The sequence below is a fragment of the Typha latifolia genome, chromosome 3 (genome assembly GCF_019914945.1).
Source record: "Typha latifolia isolate L0001 chromosome 3, TyphaL0001v2, whole genome shotgun sequence".
In the NCBI taxonomy this organism is placed as follows: Eukaryota; Viridiplantae; Streptophyta; class Magnoliopsida; order Poales; family Typhaceae; genus Typha; species Typha latifolia.
The window spans coordinates 13,735,340-13,758,134 of NC_133088.1; the positions used below are offsets into that span (position 1 = coordinate 13,735,340).

Below are 22,795 nucleotides of genomic sequence, written 5' to 3' on the forward strand. Positions count from 1 at the left end.
CACTACTTATATTCAAAATCCTTGATTTTCAGCTTTAGAAAGTTTCTAAGGATGACCTCTGTAAGCTGTTGATCTAAAAGGAAGCATCTCTTTACCTCTAGTTGGCGAATCTTAAGGCTTACATCGCAGACTTTATATTTTGTTGAATCTGATTATACTTGTATGCACTCCCTGATCACCATAAACCTGAGCAAGCTCATTAGGATGAATGATGAAGATCATAATTTGATCCCCTTAACAAGGAGAAAACTTAGGAGGAATTCAGCTCATATTGGTTGAAAGTTTATCAAGTTTACAGAATTAAAACCCTAAGTTGAGGATCATGTCTCTTTCCTAAACGAATATAGAAATCCAAGTGGGTCCAATGAATCTTGCTAAGCTGACTTGTGCATGTTTATGGCTTGTGATAAATTAACAAGTTTTGTGAAGAGAGTTTCATGATAGCTAATTGGTTATCAATTTTTAAACAAGAAAAGGAAAAAAAGGTAACAACCTACGAGAAGACACTAATTAATTATAAAATCTATTCCTTCTATTAAGCCTAAATACTACCTGATTTAAGTTGTCAAGCAAATTATTTGAATCTGAGCCTAAATTTTAAAGCAGAAGCAAATCAATTTATTAAATTTGCTAGGCAAAGTATTCTATTCCAGACTATTAACAGAATGAAGGACGATACAACTGATATCACATTCGTAGACAAGAAATTGGATTGCATCAGGCAACAATAATACAGAAACTTCACTGGAATTAATAATTATTCATTACCTTCAAATGAAAACATATAGATATCACAATTGGAAGAGGTTTAATGTCAACATAATGAGGTGTGGAAGTTGTAGCTAGCTCTTGAGCGCAATTATTGGTAAATAACTATCGTAAATCCATCTCCTTTCCTTGTAAGAAGTTCCATGAGGAGTTAAGAGTCACATTACATGTGATAATATGCTTTCCCCAAGAAATGGGCTACTATTCAGAAGTAAATCAAGATTTTCTTAGAGTAATTTATGAGCCAAAGGTTTGCATTTATTCCTAGGTACTTCGGTGATATTGCTAAGAGGGAAATTAATGATGATATAATCCATGCGCATATACACAAACCAAATCACAAACGTTAACGCATATGTATGTATGCATGTATATATGTATATTTGTATACATATATATGAGTGTTATGTATGTAAACTAACCTACTGTTTAATTTGATTTAGAGTCTTGATACTCAATTAAGTTCCCGGAATTCTGTTTCGACATTAGGTATGAAACACTTATTAGTCCAACCTGAGAATGAGTTTCTTCTACTTGCAGTCTGCTATATTGCGATGTCCAACATTACTCAAAACTATACTATGCATCAGTAATGATCTCTCTCGATCACTAATGGAAACACCCCATCAACCAAAACTAATGTTAGAGCAAACTTTAGCCTTCATTGATCCGAATAAAATGACTAAAAAGTTAACTAGTGGATCCAGCTAGTCCTTTCTTGTTTCCAAAAGAAGCAATTCACAAAGCTAAAAGATAGCTGGTGATGAAGGACTATGGAACTATTCGGCATCACTTAGGAGTTCAGGAACAGAAGCAAAATAATCCTTTGTAAGCTGACACAATGATCCCACACTGTCACACCTACAGCCCACCATTACTTTAATACCATAAAAAGAAATAAAAGAGAAAATAAATATATAAATATATGGCAATGAACATCATAATATTCCTCCCCTTACTAATAATAGAGACAAACTCCCAAACAGCTACATGCTATTACTAAGACTAACATTTATTTATAAAAGAGAGGGAGGGAGGAAAGCGTCTTAATTTCCTCGGAGGTTTCAATCATCACAGCAACAGCAACAGTAGAAATATAAAATATGCTCAACTTGGGCTAATTACCATCATCGAATGAGGAGAGAAGAGTTAACGCATATCTGGTGGTCTTGGAGTACCCTTAGCAAGCCGCGTTTGATGGTGGCGGCGGCTGGTGGTTGTCGGCGGCGGCGTCGTGCTTCTTGCGCTTCTTCTTGTCGTAGCTGATGCCGCGGGCCTTGGCCTGGTGCTCGCGGACCTCGCGGAGGTAGAGGCGGACGGCGCGGGCGCCGAAGGGGTTGCACTCGGGCTTGCCGCCGTGCTCCTCGTAAGCGGCCCGGAGGCGGCCGATGAGGGCGTCGAGGCTGCCCCAGGCCTGGCGGAGCGGGCACGGGCAGGGGGCGGGCGGGGACGGCTGCCCGAAGAAGGGGCAGGCTGGGATGTGGACCTTCGTCTTCCCGAACTGGTCGAGGTACCGGAGGAACTCCAGCACGTGGGCGCCGCTGCAGCGGGACAGGCTCAGCGGCGGCCGGTGGTTCTGCAGGTACTGCCCAAACGTATTCCAGTCCCTCCGCTTCTGCGACTCGTACCGGCTCGGCGACGGCAACGACGACGACGTTGACGACGATGCGATGGCGGATGAACCTCCCACCGCTGGCGGTGAGCCGCCGCCGCTGGTGTCGGAGTGGGGGCTGTCTGGTGTCGGTACCAATTCCATCACAAGCTATAAAAAAAAAAAAAGAAAGAAAGACCAAAAAAAAATATATGATTGCAGTGATCATGAGGGATAAGATCTACTTTGGAAGTCGGTGTTTATTTTTATTTTTTTTGCTTTTCTTTCTTGTTTCAGCAAAGGAGAGTATTCGAGGACTAGATCCAATAACTCGGTTAACAAATAGTCGGTATTAGACATGCATCTGGTGTTAAGTGCTCAGTGGCTGCTGCTGCTGCTGATCCCTTTGTCAGATTTGTGGAAGGATTAGTAGAAGTCTTGAGAAGCTATGGTGGTCCTAAGAGAGAGAGAGAGAGAGAGAAGAGAGAGAAATAGAGAGTGCGAGATACTCACTGTTGGGGCTTCTTGGGGAGGTTCTTCATGTGGGTTTGTTGACTGCAGTCGGAAGAGAGGATGGAGATTTGAGTGCGAACGATCAAGAGGGAGCAAAGGATTCCATGATTCTATTTTTCAGAGGAGTTCAGAAGCTTTGTAGATGTACTGTTTGGCCTAAAAAGGAGGATGCCCTCCAGTATTTCTGGTCATTTGAGTGTCAAGTGAAGGGGGAGAGAGAGAAGAGGAGACGGGGGACAGTGTTAGGGCTTTTGTGTAAATGGAGGAAAGCAGACAGTGGAGTGGAAAGGTGATGTGACACAAGGGAACTTAATGGGATAGGTCTAATAGATTGGTGCGGTAGAGTTAGATTAACCTGGACTCTCTCAGATGCAACCAATTATGAATGCAGCAGCTCTAAGCCTTTGTGAATTGACATGAGTACCTCAATTCGCCTACTTTAATCTTTTGCATTATTTATGCTTGCTCTTGTCTACTATATCTTCCTAGGTTTGCTGATATATGAGATCTATCTAGCCTTGTTCTTTTGCTGATCCTACGAGTATTATCACAGTAGATACAGCATGCATCTGTTTTCACATGCATACGACATCGACAAGAAATAGCTTATAAACTGAACATAGCGTGTCACGCATGGTGAAACTATATAATAGCATAAGGGTAAATTACTAACTGCTCTTTATGACTATCCCTAATATTTGATTTGAAATACAAAACGACAGTTAATGAAAGCTATTAAATTATATAATACTTGTCTGACATTAATTATTCCATAACTTGAGCAATTATGAATCTTTTGCTTGTATATGTTTTAAGATATACAGCATATTATTATTTTATGATCATGCATTTAAGGGGGTGATGCATGGGACAGAGAGAGATGCTATAAATAAGGTCTGAGGATTGGCCTCTTGTAGGAAGAATATACATGGTGTAGCAAGTTTGATGATGGAGAAGGTTTTTGGTATTTCTAAAAATAATGTTTCCCATCCATTTGGATCAAAATTATATAAAATATAAGTTTAAGCTTAATTCGATTTCGATCTTAAGCACATGAGCAAATTGTAACTTACATACATTATATATGTGCATGCACATATGTTTATTTTTATAGAAATTAATTAAATTACTCCATATATTCTTTTTATTATTATTTATATTTTATATTTTACTATATTTTATATCTCCAAAATACTTTGAGTTAAATCTTTTTTTTTTCATAACAAACAACTAATGACAGAGAAAATATTTCGTTACATATGAAAAATTAAAATATCTAAAATACTTTTTATTTAGCTTTAAAATTTAGTTCTCTGTTTAAATTTTATTTTAATCTCAATTTTTTTAAGAATATCAAGGTTACTTTCTATGTATAATTATTTTAAGTTATTTAAATTATAATTGACTATTAAGAAAACAAAGAGTGGAATGTTGTAAAGGGCATTTTAAGTAAAATGCAGAGCTCATACAATAGCAGATTGTACGTGAATGATACTAAACCCGAAAGTACGGTGTTTTTGATAAAAATTTTCCTCTTTATTGAGAGAGTACGGTCATCGGAGTTATCTACTTGATTTGCCCAACAATACATTTGGCTAACCATTCACAAGCTCCACTTGCACATTAGGACAAGGTACTCTTTGCACCAGTGGATGTTCAAATATTTGTCCTTGTGGATTTATTGTACAAATCCAGATATATGCTTATAGTGACAGCATTCATAACCATCGGACGGCATTAGACATTTATTTTTTTATATATAAAAATAAGAGAAAATTGTAGATATATATATGTTAGAAGACTTATTTAGTTGGTATTAGACTCTCTTCTTCCTAATCTAAATCATTTGATGTGTTGTAAATGTATGCGTGACTTATACTTAAACTAAGTTTAAGTCTTATTAGATCTTTATCATTTAAGCAAGAAATCGTATCCATTATTCTTTGCAAGTTAAGACTCGGTTAAACTTATAATGGATCAAGTGATCTTTTTTCTTGTCCGATGTGCTAACGATTACTTTCATCAGAATAATATAGAGAAAAGTAATAAGGTCAACTTGGTATCTAATATATATATAAACATTCTATCTGGAGATCTTAGAAGAAATTTCATTGGCGCGTTATACGTTAGAGAGACAAAGGAGAACTCTAATCCCAATAGAGGAGGCAGTGATATACACACATTGAAATCCCCGGTCTAATACAAAAGACAACAACTATTAATTATGAGACAAAGAGTCCACATCATTTCTTTGTTTTTATTAGAGATAATTACACTAAGATAATGTGAACAATAGAACCTTTTTATCCTTTTAGTACATATTAACCTTTTAAATTATGAAAAATCTCTCATCCATGTGGTTGACAAAAGACTCAAAAAATTATATTACTCTTATCTTTCTCTTTCTTTCCTTTAAAATAAGAGTAAAATAATTCCCTGGTAGAGGACATAAAATTAATTAATTATATGACACTCAACATGATATTCTGTTGATAAAAAATAAAATTTAATGGAAGAGATATCTCAGAGATTTTATTATAGTTATAAGAGTCTATGTGCCACAAAAAGTTAAATGATGAGCATATATAGAAATAAATAATAATTTAAAAGATCTTGATACATTTATCCTTTCTATTAGTATTATTTTTAAAATTGTTCCCTCCTCACATGTGATACTTAATAGAATATATATATATATATAAGAACCCTTAGCATGTTAATTGTCACTAATATATGGTTTTGATGATCTTCGGAAGTAAAAGTAAATCTTAATACTTGTTTCTTGGGCCAATAGTTAACGCCAATAATGTTACAATTAATTCTTCTTGACAGCGTACCCTAGAATTGAAGGGAATCTTGCTAGACCAGTCCTACAGTGAACTACAATAATGCAATTTGGCCTCCTTGCTGAACAAGATACAATTTACAATCACTGAAAACACTCCAAAACTTTGTCCTTAGCTAGTTGGTACTCAACTTGATTTTTGATAACTTTTTGCACTTTAATGATGTGCTAGTCATCCACTTTCCACTTAGGAGATGAAAAATAGAGATTACATGGCAAAAAGATCTTCCACCTCGCCCAAGTTCTAGTTCGTGCACAACTACAAGTCTCAAATATAAGATCAACATAAATAAAGGCATTCAAAGTTCTTAAAGTTATAATATATATTCTTGGCAGCGGCGGAGCGAGGATTATCATTTGGAGGGTGCCAAAATGTGTTATATGTTTTTTAATTTGTATCATATGAAATAATTATTAAATTCTAATAAATAAAATATATTAGATCTGAAAAAAAATGTATTATCAAATATTAATTACACAATTAGAAATATAAAATATGTTATCTTAAAATCATAACACTACATTAAAAAAACATCAAGCAAAAAGAATGCCAAACATTAGAAACTTGATAGTTTAACATATCTTAAATTTAAGTACTACAATGTGTAAGATTCGTGGTTCTCCTTATCCAACGACTACAAAGGTACATATCAAATAACATTTCTTTAAACTTGTTCTCGTTTAGTTTACACTAGAGATAACGCTTAAAATAACCTCTAGTTAAACATATATAATGCTCACCAATAATAGTTACCTGCAATGAGTATAATATGAAAGATCTATTGGCTATGTTTTATCTTTTTATCTTCGTAATAGTTCGAGACCTCCTTCCCATTATATATTTTGGATTGTTGGGACTTGAAATTTATTGGCTTGGAAAGAGATATAAAAAACACACGTGAAAGAAAGCTAGAGAAACAAAGGCCAAGGACAATTAATGGTTTTAAACCTAATAATTATATATATATATATATATTGTAATAATATGTATATCTTTTAGGAGTGTCTCTCTTGGCTTTTTGGATTCCTCCTCTAATTCTTGATATAGGTTAGATAACCAATTGGCCTAAAAGTTTAAATCGTTGAATAATTGATTAGTAATTTAAACTATATCTATTATTATTAATGATATTTAGATCATATCTATTATGACAGTATGTTTGCTAACAGCTTAATATTGTACCTATTAATAGATTAACTAGTTACCTAAATATAGTATTGGAGCCAGTTTTTTACTAGATCTTTTTTATCTCGATATCGAGGCAGTACTGCTACTTCAAAAAGAAGTAGCATCTATTACAGAATTCAAAGTCATCAAGAAAAGAAAAAAAATCGAGTCGCAGGATAAAAGTGTCAAGGAAGTACAGGCAATGCACGAGGGTGTTGAAGTGCTGCAGGACAACCTTTTTTCAAAAAAATTGTTCCTCAGTAAAGAGGAGGAGCATATTGTCAACCCTGCCAATTTATAAAGACTGGCAGGTAGCAGACAACCACTAGCAAAGCAGCCACAATGTCCTCGTTGAACACCTTTACCCCCAAGGAAAGCAAACGTTTGGTACCCTTCTCACGCCTCAAAGCTTTTCTACACAGACTAAATAGTTGCATGTGAAGATTATCCTAATGAAGTTAGTGCACACAAACGAGGAAATTTAATTTCTCACCCCAACTCGGTGTTATTGTGTTCTCTGAGACTTGGTATCTTTCTTATTTTTCTTTACAGTGTTAGTTTATTGTTTTAACCAAGTGCGAAACAACTTGTATCAAAAGATCTACTGTCCCCCTACTTCACGTTGCATTCACGAGCTTTTTCTTAAAAGACAAAACAATAGAAATGAGCTCCAGAATCCTGGACATGGGTATTGCTAGTATATATATATATATATATATATATATATATATATATGATTACAGTGTACAAACTGTGGAAGAGTACCATGGAATTGCTCATGCATGTGCCATTGTTCAGGTCTGGAGAACGGCAAGAAGCTCGTCAGGAATATCATTTGACCTAAAAGAGAAAATTAAGAGAAGATGCCAAGAATAAACCAAGTGGTGAAGGAAGAGACAAAGCAACAAAACACCAAACATTCCACACACTCTCAACTTCAGTAATAATGAAATACCAAACAAATCTATACTCTCATGTTGCAAACCTCCAAGTTTTCTAGTTGCAGAGAAAGCAAGACTTCTGGTTACTGATTGTTCTTTTTTCTTTTCTTTTTCTTTTTTAATTCTAATTATGCGATTATTATAATATTGGATGATGGAAAAGGAGTGGTGGGCGATGATTCATAACAATCTGGATAGATTGGGAGGGAGAGTGGAAGCAGTTGGGAAGTAGGTTAAGAATACATTCGAGGAATGTGCTTTTATTTTATATGGATTAATTTAACCAACTGCGAATTTATGAATACATAGGAGCAATTTATGAATATTAAAAATATCTGAAAAAAAAACTAGGGTGTCAAATGCAAATTTCCCAAAATAATTCGAAGCAAGTATGGGAACGAAATCAATTTTACTCAATAGCTTAAACATGCAAGTAGTAGACCTTTTTTTTTTTTAATCTTAAACCTTCGACTTACTAATGAACTAAACATTCTCTCTTTTCCGAGCTATCTCTTACCTACATAATTAATAATACACTTGCATAAAGCTTCCTCCACTTTAGTAACTAGATGCGACCTTCTTGTTCTTTTGCTCACCAAAGAAAATTCCAATAGAGACAGTCACTGATTCATCTATGGAACCAATATTTGTCATCTTTAACCTCTTCTATAATGTCATCCAGGAAATGCAATCTAAATAATGCAAATGATGATATGAGCTTTTTTTTGTCAATAAAGAAAATATGTCAAGCATGTGAAGTTTAAGCATTGCTCTTCAGCATGCATCACCTACAGCAACACCCATTACTGGGACAAAAGCAGTTCTTTATCGAATTCATCAGCTAAATTTCAGAGAAAAGAACAGCAATTGCTGGTTTGCATCATTTGGTGGCACCATTAGTCAGTATTTGTTCGACGGCTTGCTGAAAAAGAAAGGAAAAGTAAAATGTTAGCGAATTAATTGTAAGAAATGAACAAGCCGATATGAGAAACTGATCGTCTTAAGTTAAAAAAGAAAACTACCTTGATACATGTCAATGCATATTGGACATCGCTGTCGGATATTTGGTAATGGAGAACAAGCCTGACACTGGAAAATAAACATGATTAGTATTTCGAGTTACATGTGCTGCTGAAGTGTATATATATATATTAAACTGCTGATTTCCAACTAATATTCAATTGTAAAAAAGGTTGGTGTGTATGCATACACTGAAAGATGAATACTATGTCAGAGTAATTACTGAATGAAGCTTGGTGCAATGAAGAACAAGTATAGTACATAATCAAATTGATTTGACCTCAGAAACCAATGCATAGTCAGGTAAAACGGAAATGTTAATTGCAATTTGAACAGAACTAAATAAAGTTTCAGATGTTAATAGATCTGCCTGCAGTGAACAAAAAAAAACTAGCCAGAAACAGAAGAAAGAAAATCTGTAAATCCAAATTCTGATGCTGTAGAAACAAAATGAGTATTATGAACTCCTATTTCTCAATATGAAACAAACGAAGGAAATTTAGTCTTGAAGAGAAGAGCATGGAGTCGTACCTTCTTGAACCTGCTGTCAGTGCAAGTATGCCATAATTCTCCAGAGCTTGGCAGAGCCTTTCTGGTGATAGGTGTGAACTCTCCATGACAGTAAAGAATACCTGTTCGTAACAAAGACAAAGTTCAGAGAAAATGGAACAGAGAGAAAGTTAAGACGGATCTTGCACAAATCAGAAATTAAAAGGGAGAAAAGAGAAATTAAATAGCGGGCAAGGACTACTAACCATATTTGTCTCCACTGAAGATGAATCAACACTGAGATGTTTGATTTGGTTGAGCCCCTCTGACAACAAGACAAAGGAAATTCAGAATGACTGATAACTTGCGAGGACGTTCTTCCGAATAGTAATGAAACTAGCTGCAAATTGTACAACCAAAAATAGATATGACCTGCAAAAAATTTAGCCTTTCTATGATCATCCTCAAGCTTGCTCACATTATCTCGCAGAGCAACACAGGCTGCTGCACAAAGTACTCCAATCTGCCTCATCCCGCCACCTAACGTCTTCCTAAGCCTTTTAGCCTGAGAGTATATTTTTAAATATGGATCAATAAGGACTGCATTGGTGATTTATAGCTGTACCAGCATAAACATTACCTTGGTTATAAAGATTTTTGAGCCTACAATAACAGATCCAATGGGAGCACCTAACCCTTTTGATAAGCATACCTGAAATTCCTTTGCATAAGAAAAAGGAAGTAGAACATCTTCTAGTAAAAGTGGTAAAGAGCAACTAATGAACTGTTGAATACATTCCCACGTTCAAAACTTTCAATAAGAGATACTCATTACATGCATCGAGACAAACAGAGAAAGGTATGACGAACAGAAATAACCAAACAAGTAAAATCATACCGAAACTGAGTCAGCAGCTTGTACAAGCCTATGAACAGGAACTCCCAGTGCCTGGTATATTAATTTCAAATAGTTAGATATTGCAATTCATATGGAAGCAATTATTATGTACTTCAGAAAACTATGCCATAGATAATTTCTTTTGGACATGGCAATACTGCAGTGCCATTTTGATGCAGCAGAACAGCATTGTGAATGACTCAAGATGGCTATATGTGTGAAACTTGTATAACTTCATCAGTATCGACGATTGACTTGTTTATCACTAAATAATATTCCACAGTGCTCTTTAAAGATAAACAAACTCGAGGACAAATAAATACTACTTGCTACAAAGAAACCCTTCAAACAATACATCTGATACTCAAATGTTTCTTTAAGCACTTTCAGGCACTATCAGATAATTCCTTCAGATAAAATTGTCAGAGGGAAGCAAGGAAGAAAGGAGGAAAAAAGACGATGCACCGTAACATTCCAGGAGCTTCATACATTAGGACACCCTTTCTTAAAAATGAATAGCATCCACACAAATATAACCATGATATTTTAAATTAATGAAAGGGTAGTAAATTGAAAAGGAAAGTGAAACATCAAAGGGCCCAAGTACTTACTACTGCAGCATTGAAGATTCGTGCTCCATCTATATGAAGTTTCAAACCATGCTGTTTAGCTACCTCGCCAACCTTGTCTGTATATTCTGCAGATATGCATCTTCCACCACAACTACAGAAATGACAATGAAAGCCATAAAAAAATTGAAAAAGATGATAATCGAGAGGTAGATTCAAATAGTTCAAGAACAAAATCTGTATAGCTACGGTTGCTGATAGAGCGAAAAAACAAAAGGTTTTTTCTGATATATAATCCATCACCAAATCGGCGTGCCGGATAAGCAGAAATAATCTAAAATTTGGACCGAAAGAAGCTAATGCACCTCTTGAACAGTAAATATGCAGTTCACAAGTGTCACATCTGAAAGCACTAATATTTCTTGTGAGCATTATAGCCTATCTACATGTACTAATAAGTCATTTGCATAAAATGTGAAGTTCTTAAATCTATTTGGTCATAGCCTGTACCATCTTCATACCATTTTCATTTACAATCAAATTACAACATATCCACAACTCTCACCACAAAGGAAACATGTCAAACATAGTTAACCATCATAATATGATTTTTGAGGTGACAGGTAAAAGACATGCAGTGGTATGTTACTATTTTCAGGGTTTCAATTAGAATGATTCACTATAACTGCAGACCCAGGTTTCTCGTTACATTTGTAGTACATGTTAGCTTACAAATACTGGAAAAGAAGAAGAATGAAAGAAAGGTTCCTAAGCATAAACTGTAAGAGAAAACTTGTGAAATGCAGCAAAAATTCAAAATTACTGGGTAATGAATTAAATTTCCTACAATATGGAACGGAAGAAAATCCACTTAGCAATAAGCATAGTTCAGAGAGAATTTAAAGATACATACTTGCACATAGAGCACAACATACATAGTATGACAAATTCTAAAGATTACCACAAACTGATAACTAATTAATTCAACAACAAGAATGAAAAATAGAAAGAGATACTCACTTAGCATGTGTATTCTCCAAGCAAATTAATCTAGTTGTTGGATAATAGAGTTCTCCCTCAGGATGCCTAATAGCTGCAACAATCTGATCTATATCCATGGTGCCATCAGGATTGTTCTTCACGGTTTTCGGGTGCACACCACCAATTGTTGAGATGCCTCCATTTTCATAAATATGTATATGGGAATTGTCCCCAAGGATGACTTCACTGCCTCTGACCTCACAATGAACAAGCACTGATATGAGGTTGCCCATGGTGCCTGAGGGCACAAAGAGTGCCGCATCCTTGCCCATAAGCTTTGCCATCTCAGTTAAGAATACTTGGGCAGTGGGATCCGAGCCCAAGACATCATCATCCACTTCTGCGGTCGCCATGGCAGTTCGCATTGCCTCAGTGGGCTTTGTGACTGTATCCGATCGAAGATCAATTGTCCTTGTCACCATTGTATAATTTTGCTTAAATCTACTTGTTCCTTCTTCCTGAAGTTCAACTCAGACTGCTCAATCTAGTTTCTGATGAAAATAAAAAAGGAATGTTGATTCTAGATGCTGCAGTTCTTCTTTAGAGAGTCCAACTATATCTCTGTGCAGCGGAAACATCCCATAAGTTCTAAAATGATGGATTTATTACTGACATTCTATGCACACAACAATAAGAATGGAGAGAAAGGGAAAAATAAGCGATCAACTGATTTGTTCTTATCCAATACTCTGAGAAATTCTAATGAAAAGGTTACAATAAGTTGTATTTAACAAACATAAAGATTAACATCTAGGAAAAACAGAGAAGCCAATTCAACAAGCTACCCAAACCAATCTACGAACAACCACTTCAATATGTTCCGCCAAATTCTATATCAATAGTCCAAATAGGAGAAACCCACTAATGAAATAACTAAAGAAACACGAATATGGTCACAAAATTTCCATTACATTGAAAAAAACGCGACAGCGATACCTTCACTCTAAAACCCAGTCACCCTCTTCAACCTCTCCGCTCAAGACTCCTACTAGGCACCCAAATCTATTACCTAATCCTCTCAAATAGGTAAGGCACCACTTTTAAACCACAAAACCCTCGATTATGACAAGCCCAAGTCACAAAATCATACCTTTTGAATGAATCAGCGTGTAAACACGACAAGAAGTGACAGAGAAGATGCCAGAAATGCCCAGGGACGTCCCTCCACACGTCGAACAAGGAAACCAACGGCGATGCAGATTGCCGCGTTGCAAGATCCTAAACCGGTTTCCAAGCTCGTCTCCGGATTCCTCTCCTCTCCACTACTACTACTTTCCTCAGTTTTGGAGTCGATATACCTCCGGCCGAGCCACGTAATAAAAGTCGGTGTCTCTTGGTTTACGTTATAAAGCGCAAGAAATTGAAGTCCTTAAGACGTTACGTTAACGGATTCCAATGGTCTCCAAATTTAGAGAGAATTTAATTCAAGGATGGCCCTTTTTTTTGGCATTTCTCTTGTTTCACCATTTATATTTTCTCCGAAAACTTGATATATTTGTAACTGAAAAGAAATAAATATTTATGGAACAACTTTGCCTCTTTGTGTCTTCGTTTTTATTATTAAACAAGCCAACCCTCCGTAATTAGACTTAAGCAATTAGATCAATTTGTCCATAGAAGCGAACCAAATAGACGAACTCCACACAATTCATTCTCCAAATGGGTTAAACCCATAACATTTTGCTTTATATTAAAAAAGTAAGACTTTAATCACTGCACTAATTACTAAGGATGTGCTTAGTTGCTAGAAAAAGTTGGAGTGACTCTCTTATTTCACGAAAAAAATGTCAAAAAATTAGGCTATTTTTGATAAGGAAATCACTTCTTTAATTTATTTTTTTGTAATGAAACATAAATTTAATTATCTCAACTCCGATCCACCCTTTAAATGAAGGACCTGAAAATGTTTGAAATGTAAATAACTTTTGCTAATCTCAAGATTCATCTAATAGCAAGAAAGCAATAAACCTTTTGGTAGGATACATGATCCAACTCAAAATAAGTATTATTAAAAGTATTTTTTTAAGCATAAAAAGTGGTTTTTGCAAATATAATTAAGAAAAGGGATTTAAGCTGTCATACTCATAGGTGGAAGAAAACAATTGAAAAAAAAAACTATTGTTTGCTTACTGTAGGAGGAAGAGAAGTTTGGTTTGGCTACCATGATACGTTCGGTAAGAGTAGTAAGAGAAAGTAGTGATATGAATATATGATTAATAGAACTCCATGTTTAGGACTAGTGAGAGAAAGTAAAGATATTGACTAGAATTCCATATTTCCACTGATTGACCTATGCAACAATCAGATGAGCACATTCCAGATCATTTAAAGGAAAACTAATCAAATGAATAATAGTGTAGGCCACATCATGTCATTGGGTTAGGCTAATGATGCAGGAACCATCCAGGAAGATGATATAAAGTTTAACTTATTAATTTGGTGAACAAATATTGAAAGAATAACTTAATTTAGATGGATTCCTAATCCATCTAAATTTGAAAAAAAAAGGAGAGGAAAAGCATTATCATCACAGTCTCCTACTTAATCTGCCAGTCAGATTAGTGGCTAATGTTTTAAGAGTTTAACTCAAATCAGGTAGGTTAGCAAATTAAATTATGATCCATCTCTCTCTCTCTCTCTCTCTCTTTCATTAGTTGGCATGAAGAAGTACACAAGTTTGGATGTGTTTCTGGGTTCTGCTAATGCTGAGTGAGATCATTGCTGGCAGATAGAGTTGGACTACCAATAAATGTCAGGAAGGAGTTCTAAGTGTATAACCTTCAGTGGATAAGCATGCATGCACATCACGTGGGCTGCTACCAAACGAAGAAGATGGAGAGATAATACGCCACTATCTTGGAGAAGGATATCTAACTAACTTCTCTTCTCCAAATTAATTTGAAACTAAGACGCGATGTAATTCTAAATTGTATCAAAAGCTAGCATATATATATATATATATATCCTTCCAACAATGACACTTTTAAGTATGTCTACTTTTTAGGACAAAACAAAAGGTTAAATTTCGATTCTGCATGCATATCGAATATTTTATAAACATTCTACAAATATAATGTCATTATATATTTGCTTAAAAAAAAATTCTCTGTATGGTTGTTAGAACGGTGGGAATATTCAAGTTTATTTGCAAGGGAATATTCTTCTTTTAATATTTTTCAGATCAATCTTGGTTTATGAGGAGTGATTTTTTGAGAATACAGTGTATAAAATGGTAGGGTGTGAACAAAAAATCATTAAAATAGAGGGTATAAAATGTAATATTCTCTTCTTTTGTTAGGTCGTATTTTAGCCCACAGGCTTAATGGGCCTGAAAAGGCCCAGCCCATCTCATACGGGCAATATTAGTCTACTAATTAAAAGGGTTACAGAGCCCATTAAGGGGCATACTACAAAAATCTACGTGGCAGTCTTACATATTATCCTTAATCCAAAAGTTGGAAATCTATTGACCAATTTTGACATAAATTATAGTACAGTTTTACAGCACAATTTTCCATGGACTTTTTATTTATTTTTATGACATTTTGGATCATCTCATCTATCTAATATCTCTCCTTCATATGCCCGTGTTAACAGAAAATATCAAATGACTACTTTACTTTAAATTTCTCAAGTCTTTCTTTTCTCTAAATATAATGATACAATAATCTTTAGAGGGTCTAAAATTGACCAACTTTGTGATGAAGCACTGATTTAACCAGAGGAGCTTAACTAGATAATGTTAGAGAAATCTTTCCTGTTGGCGTGGTGATCATGCATCCCCAGATGAGTTTTCCATAAACTTTTGGGGTAAGATGAAGAGGATGAGCTCAATCAACTTTAATTAGAGACAGTGTAATAGGCAGATTTAGTTGAGAACTCACTTGAAATGGTCGTCGTTTTAAGAAGGTGATAATTGTGATTACCAATACAAATGTTCAGGATTAATTTGGATGGAACTCCTTAAGCACGAGCTCCTGGTACCAGTCAGCACCATTAAGAAGATCATTGTAGAGATACCACAAGGACTGAGATAGTGGAGAGATTAGAGTGGGGCAGCTAGGGGTCTTGGTGGGAATAGAGATCGAGGAGCCCTGCAGTATTCATTTTGCATTCTTTCGCAATAGATCCCTCAGGCTAAGAATAGAAGTCCAAATCTAAGTAGAACGATGCTTGAGCTTGGCTTCCCAAGAGGAAGAGCGAGGGAAGTATTTGGCCATAAGCAGGAGAGGCCAGGAGATAGTTGGGTTAGAGTCCCTAATAACGGGGTTAAGCTTAGTTAATAAGGAATTTGGAACGTAGTAGCAACCATGAAGAAGACAAGAATAGAGCTAAGCAAAGATTTGAGTAACATAAGATGCGCAGCGTGCAAAAGAAAAAGAGGGTTTTTTTTTTTTTTTTTAATCTCTAACTTGTTCACATCTAAATCAATTATTTTGTATACAAATTATCAATACAAAAATCTAATTATTCTAGAAGCAAAGCTACCTAAGACGCAAACCACTGGTTGTTAGTCCACCACTCTTCCACTCTTTTTTTGAAGGGTTCCCAATGCAATTGCAATCACCAATGCAGCAAAGAGAAGTGGCTACACAGTGGTTGCTCCTAGTTGTCTTCATGGTAAAGGTCTTCATAGACCCTGGCTCTGAAGACCCAATTAGACTCCGGAGATAGGTCGCTCATGAGGGCAAAAATGAAGAAGCTATGATTAGTTTCTAAAGCCTCCACGCAGGCATTATCACTCAAAAGCCATATCCTGCCAGAGAGACCAACAGAGCTAACCACGTAATGACTCTTGAGAAGGAGAGATGCTATAATTTCCTTGGCCTTCTTCTTACTGTATTTTGTTTCAAAAAAGGAAAGCTACAGAGGAACGGGTGCTGTGGACTCGATAATTTCAAGTAAAAACTATCACATAATATTTTCTAAATGCAAAAATCTAACAAATAATTAATGAAAATGATATTTCTGAGATTTTATATAGGTAAGAGAGTCAGCAGTCGACATACTAAAATAAATAAATGAGGGAATCTATATTAAAATAATAATAATTCAAGGAGCTTAAGTGTACCAAACCCAAAAATTAAAACAACAAGAAGCGTTAGTCTACTCCAAAGCAAAAGGTTAATGATTCTATGTCATCCACCCAAAGTTGTAAAGTTGGAACTTTTGAGAATCCTAATGTCTCCAAAATTAACGGAAATAATTAAAATACTCTTCGTCTATTTTCAATTTAGGATGTTACTTTTGCAAACTCCTATATTCTACGAGCCTTGATTACAATAAAATTTGGCATCAATTTCTACTGGCAAAAATACAGACAATGGTGGAATAAAGTTCTCGCGACGCTTGCAATATTAATTACATGAGTATATTCAAATATTAAGGCTCTTTAATTACAATAAAATAAATTCCAAGAAAAATGAGAAGCAATCCATGCAGTCACCCATCCCAGACTATATACAAGAAGAAAAAAAAAGTTTAAAAAAATCAAACCAAGAAAAGGATTACAATTCGAAAACCCCATGAACCCAGAACACTTATAATTACAAATATATGTACAATAATTAAACTCCACGAGCAAGCATCTCCTGGTACTCTCCAAAAGACCTCTGCCTTTGGAGCCTCATCTCCTCCCTAAACTTCCTTATAAACATCTCTGCCCTCAAATCCACCTCCCCCATCTCCACCACTGCACTCAAAGAAGGCCCAAAAGATGAACAAGAAGAGGACGAAGAAGAACCATCTTCAAACTGCGGATGAAGCCTATCAATATTTCTTGCACCCTTCTCTAATATTTTCCATCCTTTATCCTCGCAAGGCGTCTCCTGCCGCTCGACGTGGGCAGGCTCGGGCTCGTTGTAGAGCTCGTCGACGTACACGGGAGCGAAGCTTCGGTGGCGGTGCAACGCACGAGTTCTGCGGCGTTTTCGACGTCGGAGTATGGTGTGGAGTTTGAGCTTGAGACTTTTCCACACTCTTTTAGTGGGGAGGGGTTGGTTCCCGAAGCCCAAACAAGACATGAAATGGTGAAGAGAGAGGAGGGACTAAGTGTAAGTTTACGCTAAGGTTTAATTTCTTGGAAGAGTTGGCTGAGGTGAAGTGGGAGAGAGGGATGATGGGGTTCTTATATTTTGGCAATGGAAAGGTTGGTGTAGTTTGAAGGCAAGGGATATATAATTTTAATAAGGGATATTTCTTTTCTCTTTCGGCATATACATCCGGGTAAGACTCACGCTATGTGTTTGACTGTTGGGTGGCATAATAGAAGCCTATATATTAGTCTAATTCAATTAATTAAGGAAGTCCCCCATTAATTTCCCTTTTTATTCGCCTACAAAAAGGTAGGAGGAAGAGGATGTTATCCGATTAATTTGTTGGCATAACATGCTTGTCCAAGTATTATCTAAAGATATGATAAAGTTTCACTCTTTAAATCATGATGTTAATCATCTTTATTGGACTATTATTTAGTTATTCCAAGAAGTAATACAAGTACTTAGCTTGAATTCTTCCAAGTAATAAATATTTCAAGGCAAAGGAAGGAATCACTTAATCGAGTACTTAGCTTGTTATTGACTAGGTATAACTATAGCCCAAGACTAGCAATATTGCATATGCCCCCCCCCCACCCCACCTAATGCTCTTCTTTTCTCCACAATTCCTTGCCACTTATTTTCCCCCCTCCTCCTTTTTGGGTATGAAGATGGACGGCAAGGTTACGCAGCCCCCAACTTGGAGGGCAAAGATTCTTTGGTTGCTTAAAAGATAGGAGAAATTAGAGAATATTCTATATAGATATCCTCTCATACAGCAAAACATTATCCTATTTGGGTCAAGAATGGATCCTTCTAGGTTTCTTCTGACCTTAGACATTTCGGACTTATATAGTGAGATCTATATATATATAAAAGATTTGATAGTTGGACCACTACCTGGAAGTTTGGCAGCCATTTCCTTGGGATCCAGACATCGTAATCTTAATTAGTTGTTTATGTTCTAGTGAGCTCTTCTGAACAACCTTTCATAACCACTTGAGCTAGATCTTGTCGGCAGAACTTTTCATGAAAAGTCAGCACACGTTATTAGGGGTTGATCAGAAGTGGGCACGTACAGCAGACTTAGCCTTCAGTTGTCCTACACTCTACGGAGGAATTGGCTATAGATTGGGCTCTCTCGCAGGTGTTTGGATGTAATATAACTGATTAGTTATACCTGTCTTTTTAAATTTGAATAAGATAGCTTAAATTAGTTTCAAAAATGGTGTTAATTATAAATCGGTTTAGTAATATCATAACTGTATTTAATGTGACATAAAAAAGTAATAATGTAGGAGATATTTTATGGAATGATGACTAAAATACATTTGATAGTAAATATACGAGGAGAGGAGAGGAAAGAAAAAGAAAAAGAATGATTGAAATAATAATTAATTAAAATGATGGCGTTACAAGGACAAAATGATAATTATATTTGATTGGTAAACATAAAATTATTAGATGAAAAATAAAATTAGAAAGAGGAATGGGGTTTAAGTAGATTGCTCTAAACTAATTTTAGGAAACTATTATTTGGACAGTACATCAGTATAATGTTCATTAAACTGGTTTAAAAGTATACCTAAACCACATCCAAACAGCGCTATATATATGTATGTGTGTGTGTGTGTGTGTGTGTGTGTGTGTGTCATTAAGTGATTGATCTCAGTAATTCAACCCTTATACGTGTCTTAAGTGGAGAGCTATTTGGGTTAGTTTCCGTTATGTGATTGTTCTTAGTTGAACCCTTACATGAGCTTATGTGTCTTAATGCCTTTGTCCATCAGGAAGGATGGCCATTTTAACTCACACTTAGCATGTAAGAAAATGTCTCTATCTATACTCTACTAGTAGTAATAGACTTATCCAACTATTGAACAACCTATGTAATCCTGCCCTTAATATATAACAAATTCCAGGTGCATTTATAAGAAAATATATCACAGTAAGGCCTCTTCTTATATATATATTATATAGACTCAATCAAACTGAGAGCCATCTAAAATTAGTACAAAAAGTTGTTAAACGATTGAATTGCAAGCCAGGAGAATCCATCCAGCTTTACCTACTACTCCCTTGGTTAGAGTGTAGCATTCAATACAATCCCACTACGTCGATCAGGATATTTCCGAAACGTAGCCCATGCATTTTGTTCTCTTCCTTGGAAACCTCGGCACCTACAACCATCCCTCATATGTGGCGGCAAAACTCCGACCTCCATCCATCTATAAACGCCAAATCATCGCAACAACCAAACTTAGATTTTTTAAACCTCATAGTCCTATAAAGTACCACCTCACTCCTCTCTCCCTGTTTACCAATTAGCTAGCTAGAATTAACACTCTAGCCATGGCAATCCCCAACCTTTCTTTCCTCTCTCTCCCCCTTTGCTTCCTCTTCTTCTTCTTTTTCTTCTCTCATGCACAATCACAGACGCAGTTTTCGTACGCAAAACGACGATACGGAGAACGAAGCCGGTGCCGAGTCGAGAGGCTCCATGCCCTCGAGCCGGTGAGACGCCTCGAGTCGGAAGCCGGCGTGACCGAGTACTACGACGAGAGCAACGAGCAGCTCGAGTGCGCCGGGGTGTCGGCGATGCGGCAAACAATCGAGTCCAATGGACTCCTCTTGCCTTCTTACTCCAATGCTCCCCACCTAGTCTACATTCTCCAAGGCTCGTCATAAACTTATATATAGTACGTGCAAATTAGCACAAGGCTTGACGTACTTTATTAGTTAATTATATATATTTATGCTTGAGTGCAGGTAATGGGATTACAAGTGCAGTGATCTCTGGGTGTCCAGAGACGTACCAATCCTATCAGAAATCGGAGCAAGGACGTCGACATGGTGAAAGGCAAGGACAGCAAATGTTCCAAGATGAGCACCAAAAGATCTACCGGTTCCGCCAGGGAGATATCCTTGCTCTGCCTGCCGGAGTCGCTCACTGGTTCTACAACGACGGCGAGACGCCGGTCGTCACCTTCACCGTGTTCGATACCAGTAACAGCGCTAACCAGCTCGATCGCACTCATAGGGTATTATAACTTCTTTGCACTCTACAATAGTATATATATATATATATATATATATATATATATATACTTGATAGCCCTTATACCACTATATATAAGAAAAAACAGGGGTCAAAGGGACCAATACCTGTATGGTAGGCTCCTAATGATTATAAGAGCAGGAATAAAGTACGACATAAATTATAATTTTTAAATTTTTTTTTTAAAGAACATCTATATTTTAGCCTAATTGCCAAATAATAATAATAACTCCTTAGTCAAAGCAAAGAATCTAGCTTCTCCATTTCTAGTTATCTTTCCAAGAAAAAAAGAAAAAAAAATCTCAAATATTTTAGAGTTGATTATATCAGTTTGTGAACATCTTCTTAATTAATTTCTCCAACTTGCAGCACTTCCTACTGGCAGGGAAGAAGCAAGGCCAGCAATCTTTCTTCAGCTCTCGCGAGTCCAAGGAGACCTCCAGCAACAACAACATATTCAACGGCTTCGACCTCGAGCTATTGGCGGAGGCGCTCGGCGTCAGCAGAGAGACGGCGAGGAAGCTACAGGGCCAGGACGACCAGAGAGGGCACATTGTGAGGGTGGAGAGGGGGCTTCAAGTGCTGAAGCCGCGGAGGACGGAGGAGAGCACCGAGTGGGAGGAGGAGGAGGAGGAGGAGGGAAGAAGGAGAAGAAGAGCCGCAAATGGAATTGATGAAGCTATTTGCTTCATGAAGTTGAGGGAGAACGTCGGTGACCCCATGAAGGCGGATATGTACACTCCCGGAGGTGGGAGGATTACTGTGCTCAATAGCCAGAAGCTCCCCATACTTCGTTTCATCCAGATGAGTGCTAATAGGGGAGTTCTTAACAGGGTAAGATCTCATGGATTAATTTATTCTTTCACCCTTGCATAGAAATTAAAGGAACAAAAGGAATAGAGAGAAAGCAAAAAATAAAAATAAAAATGAGGAGGACTATAAAGAAAAATTAATCGTCCTTTTCTATAGTTACATAGTGAGGGTAATAACCATATAATTTTTAATTTTTAATTTATCTGATATGTTTTAACATACGTTTAACCATCCTATTTACTTAGTGTTAATTATTTTCCCTACTCCTGAAAATTAAAAAATAAAAGAATTTTTTTAGAGAAGTGAAAACTTAAACGGCTTTCCGAATATTATCCAATTGGAGAAAAAAATTGCTATCTTTCTTTGCAGAATGCAATCCTTGCACCGCACTGGAACATCAACGCCCACGCCGTGGTGTTCGTGATAAGTGGCCGCGCCCGCCTCCAGATCGTGGGCAACCAAGGCAGCACCGCCTTCGACGGCGAGCTCCGGCAGGGCCAGCTCATGGTCGTGCCCCAGAACTTCGCGGTGATGGCGCAGGCGAGGAGCGAGGGCTTCTCGTGGATTTCTATCCAGACCATTGACAACGCCATGAACAACGCGATCGTGGGGAAAACGTCGGCGTTCCGGGGAATGCCGGCCGACGTGCTCGCCAACTCTTTCGGGATCTCGAGGGAGGAGGCCATGAGGTTGAAGTTTAGCAGAGGGCAGGAGATGGCGATCTTTTCTCCGAAGTCTAAGGCGATTGGATATGGCGATATGTGAATGTGATCGATGATCGAGTTACGTATGAAGTGCTGGTAGAGAACCAGTCGCATGGTTTTATGCTGGCCTTAGCTAGTTAGGGAGTGTGATAAAAATGCCTCTAGTACTTAGTCCTTGTGGAGAGGTTTAGTATGGCTTTTTTATGTTTCCGAGAAATAAATGCACTCCCACTTCTCCACATGTTTTGTATGGTTTTTAGTTATTTATGTTTCTTGTTCTTTTTCCTCTTTTTGAGATTTCTATTATTTTGCAATTTGATTCTCTCTTTCTTCTCTTCAAAC

General features: G+C 36.7%; 3 protein-coding genes across 9 annotated transcripts; 1 reads left to right on the forward strand and 2 right to left on the reverse strand.

Moving 5' to 3' along the window:
* Positions 1-1,666: 1,666 nt before the first annotated feature.
* Positions 1,667-3,345, reverse strand: LOC140784317 (protein G1-like5). The gene is made up of 2 exons (XM_073131639.1): positions 2,873-3,345; positions 1,667-2,530 (listed from the first exon to the last, which is right to left on the reverse strand). The coding sequence occupies exon 2, from the start codon at positions 2,522-2,524 to the stop codon at positions 1,949-1,951; it is 576 nt and encodes a 191-aa protein (XP_072987740.1). The 5' UTR covers positions 2,525-2,530; positions 2,873-3,345; the 3' UTR covers positions 1,667-1,948.
* Positions 3,346-8,523: 5,178 nt separating this feature from the next.
* On the reverse strand, positions 8,524-13,222 carry LOC140785125 (low-specificity L-threonine aldolase 1). 7 transcript variants are annotated; one of them, XM_073132869.1, is made up of 10 exons: positions 12,934-13,222; positions 11,823-12,404; positions 10,845-10,956; positions 10,234-10,284; positions 9,976-10,047; positions 9,768-9,900; positions 9,602-9,660; positions 9,378-9,478; positions 8,849-8,915; positions 8,524-8,748 (listed from the first exon to the last, which is right to left on the reverse strand). In XM_073132869.1, the coding sequence occupies exons 2-10, from the start codon at positions 12,263-12,265 to the stop codon at positions 8,707-8,709; spliced, it is 1,080 nt and encodes a 359-aa protein (XP_072988970.1). In that variant the 5' UTR covers positions 12,266-12,404; positions 12,934-13,222; the 3' UTR covers positions 8,524-8,706. The 7 variants fall into 7 exon arrangements, with proteins under 7 accessions (XP_072988970.1, XP_072988973.1, XP_072988975.1 ...); XM_073132872.1 differs by having other exon boundaries at positions 11,823-12,334; positions 12,934-13,112; XM_073132874.1 differs by having other exon boundaries at positions 11,823-12,301; positions 12,934-13,107.
* A 7,008-nt stretch (positions 13,223-20,230) lies between these two features.
* On the forward strand, positions 20,231-22,514 carry LOC140784011 (cocosin 1-like). The gene is made up of 4 exons (XM_073131190.1): positions 20,231-20,555; positions 20,648-20,919; positions 21,306-21,770; positions 22,119-22,514. The coding sequence occupies exons 1-4, from the start codon at positions 20,231-20,233 to the stop codon at positions 22,512-22,514; spliced, it is 1,458 nt and encodes a 485-aa protein (XP_072987291.1).
* Positions 22,515-22,795: the final 281 nt, after the last annotated feature.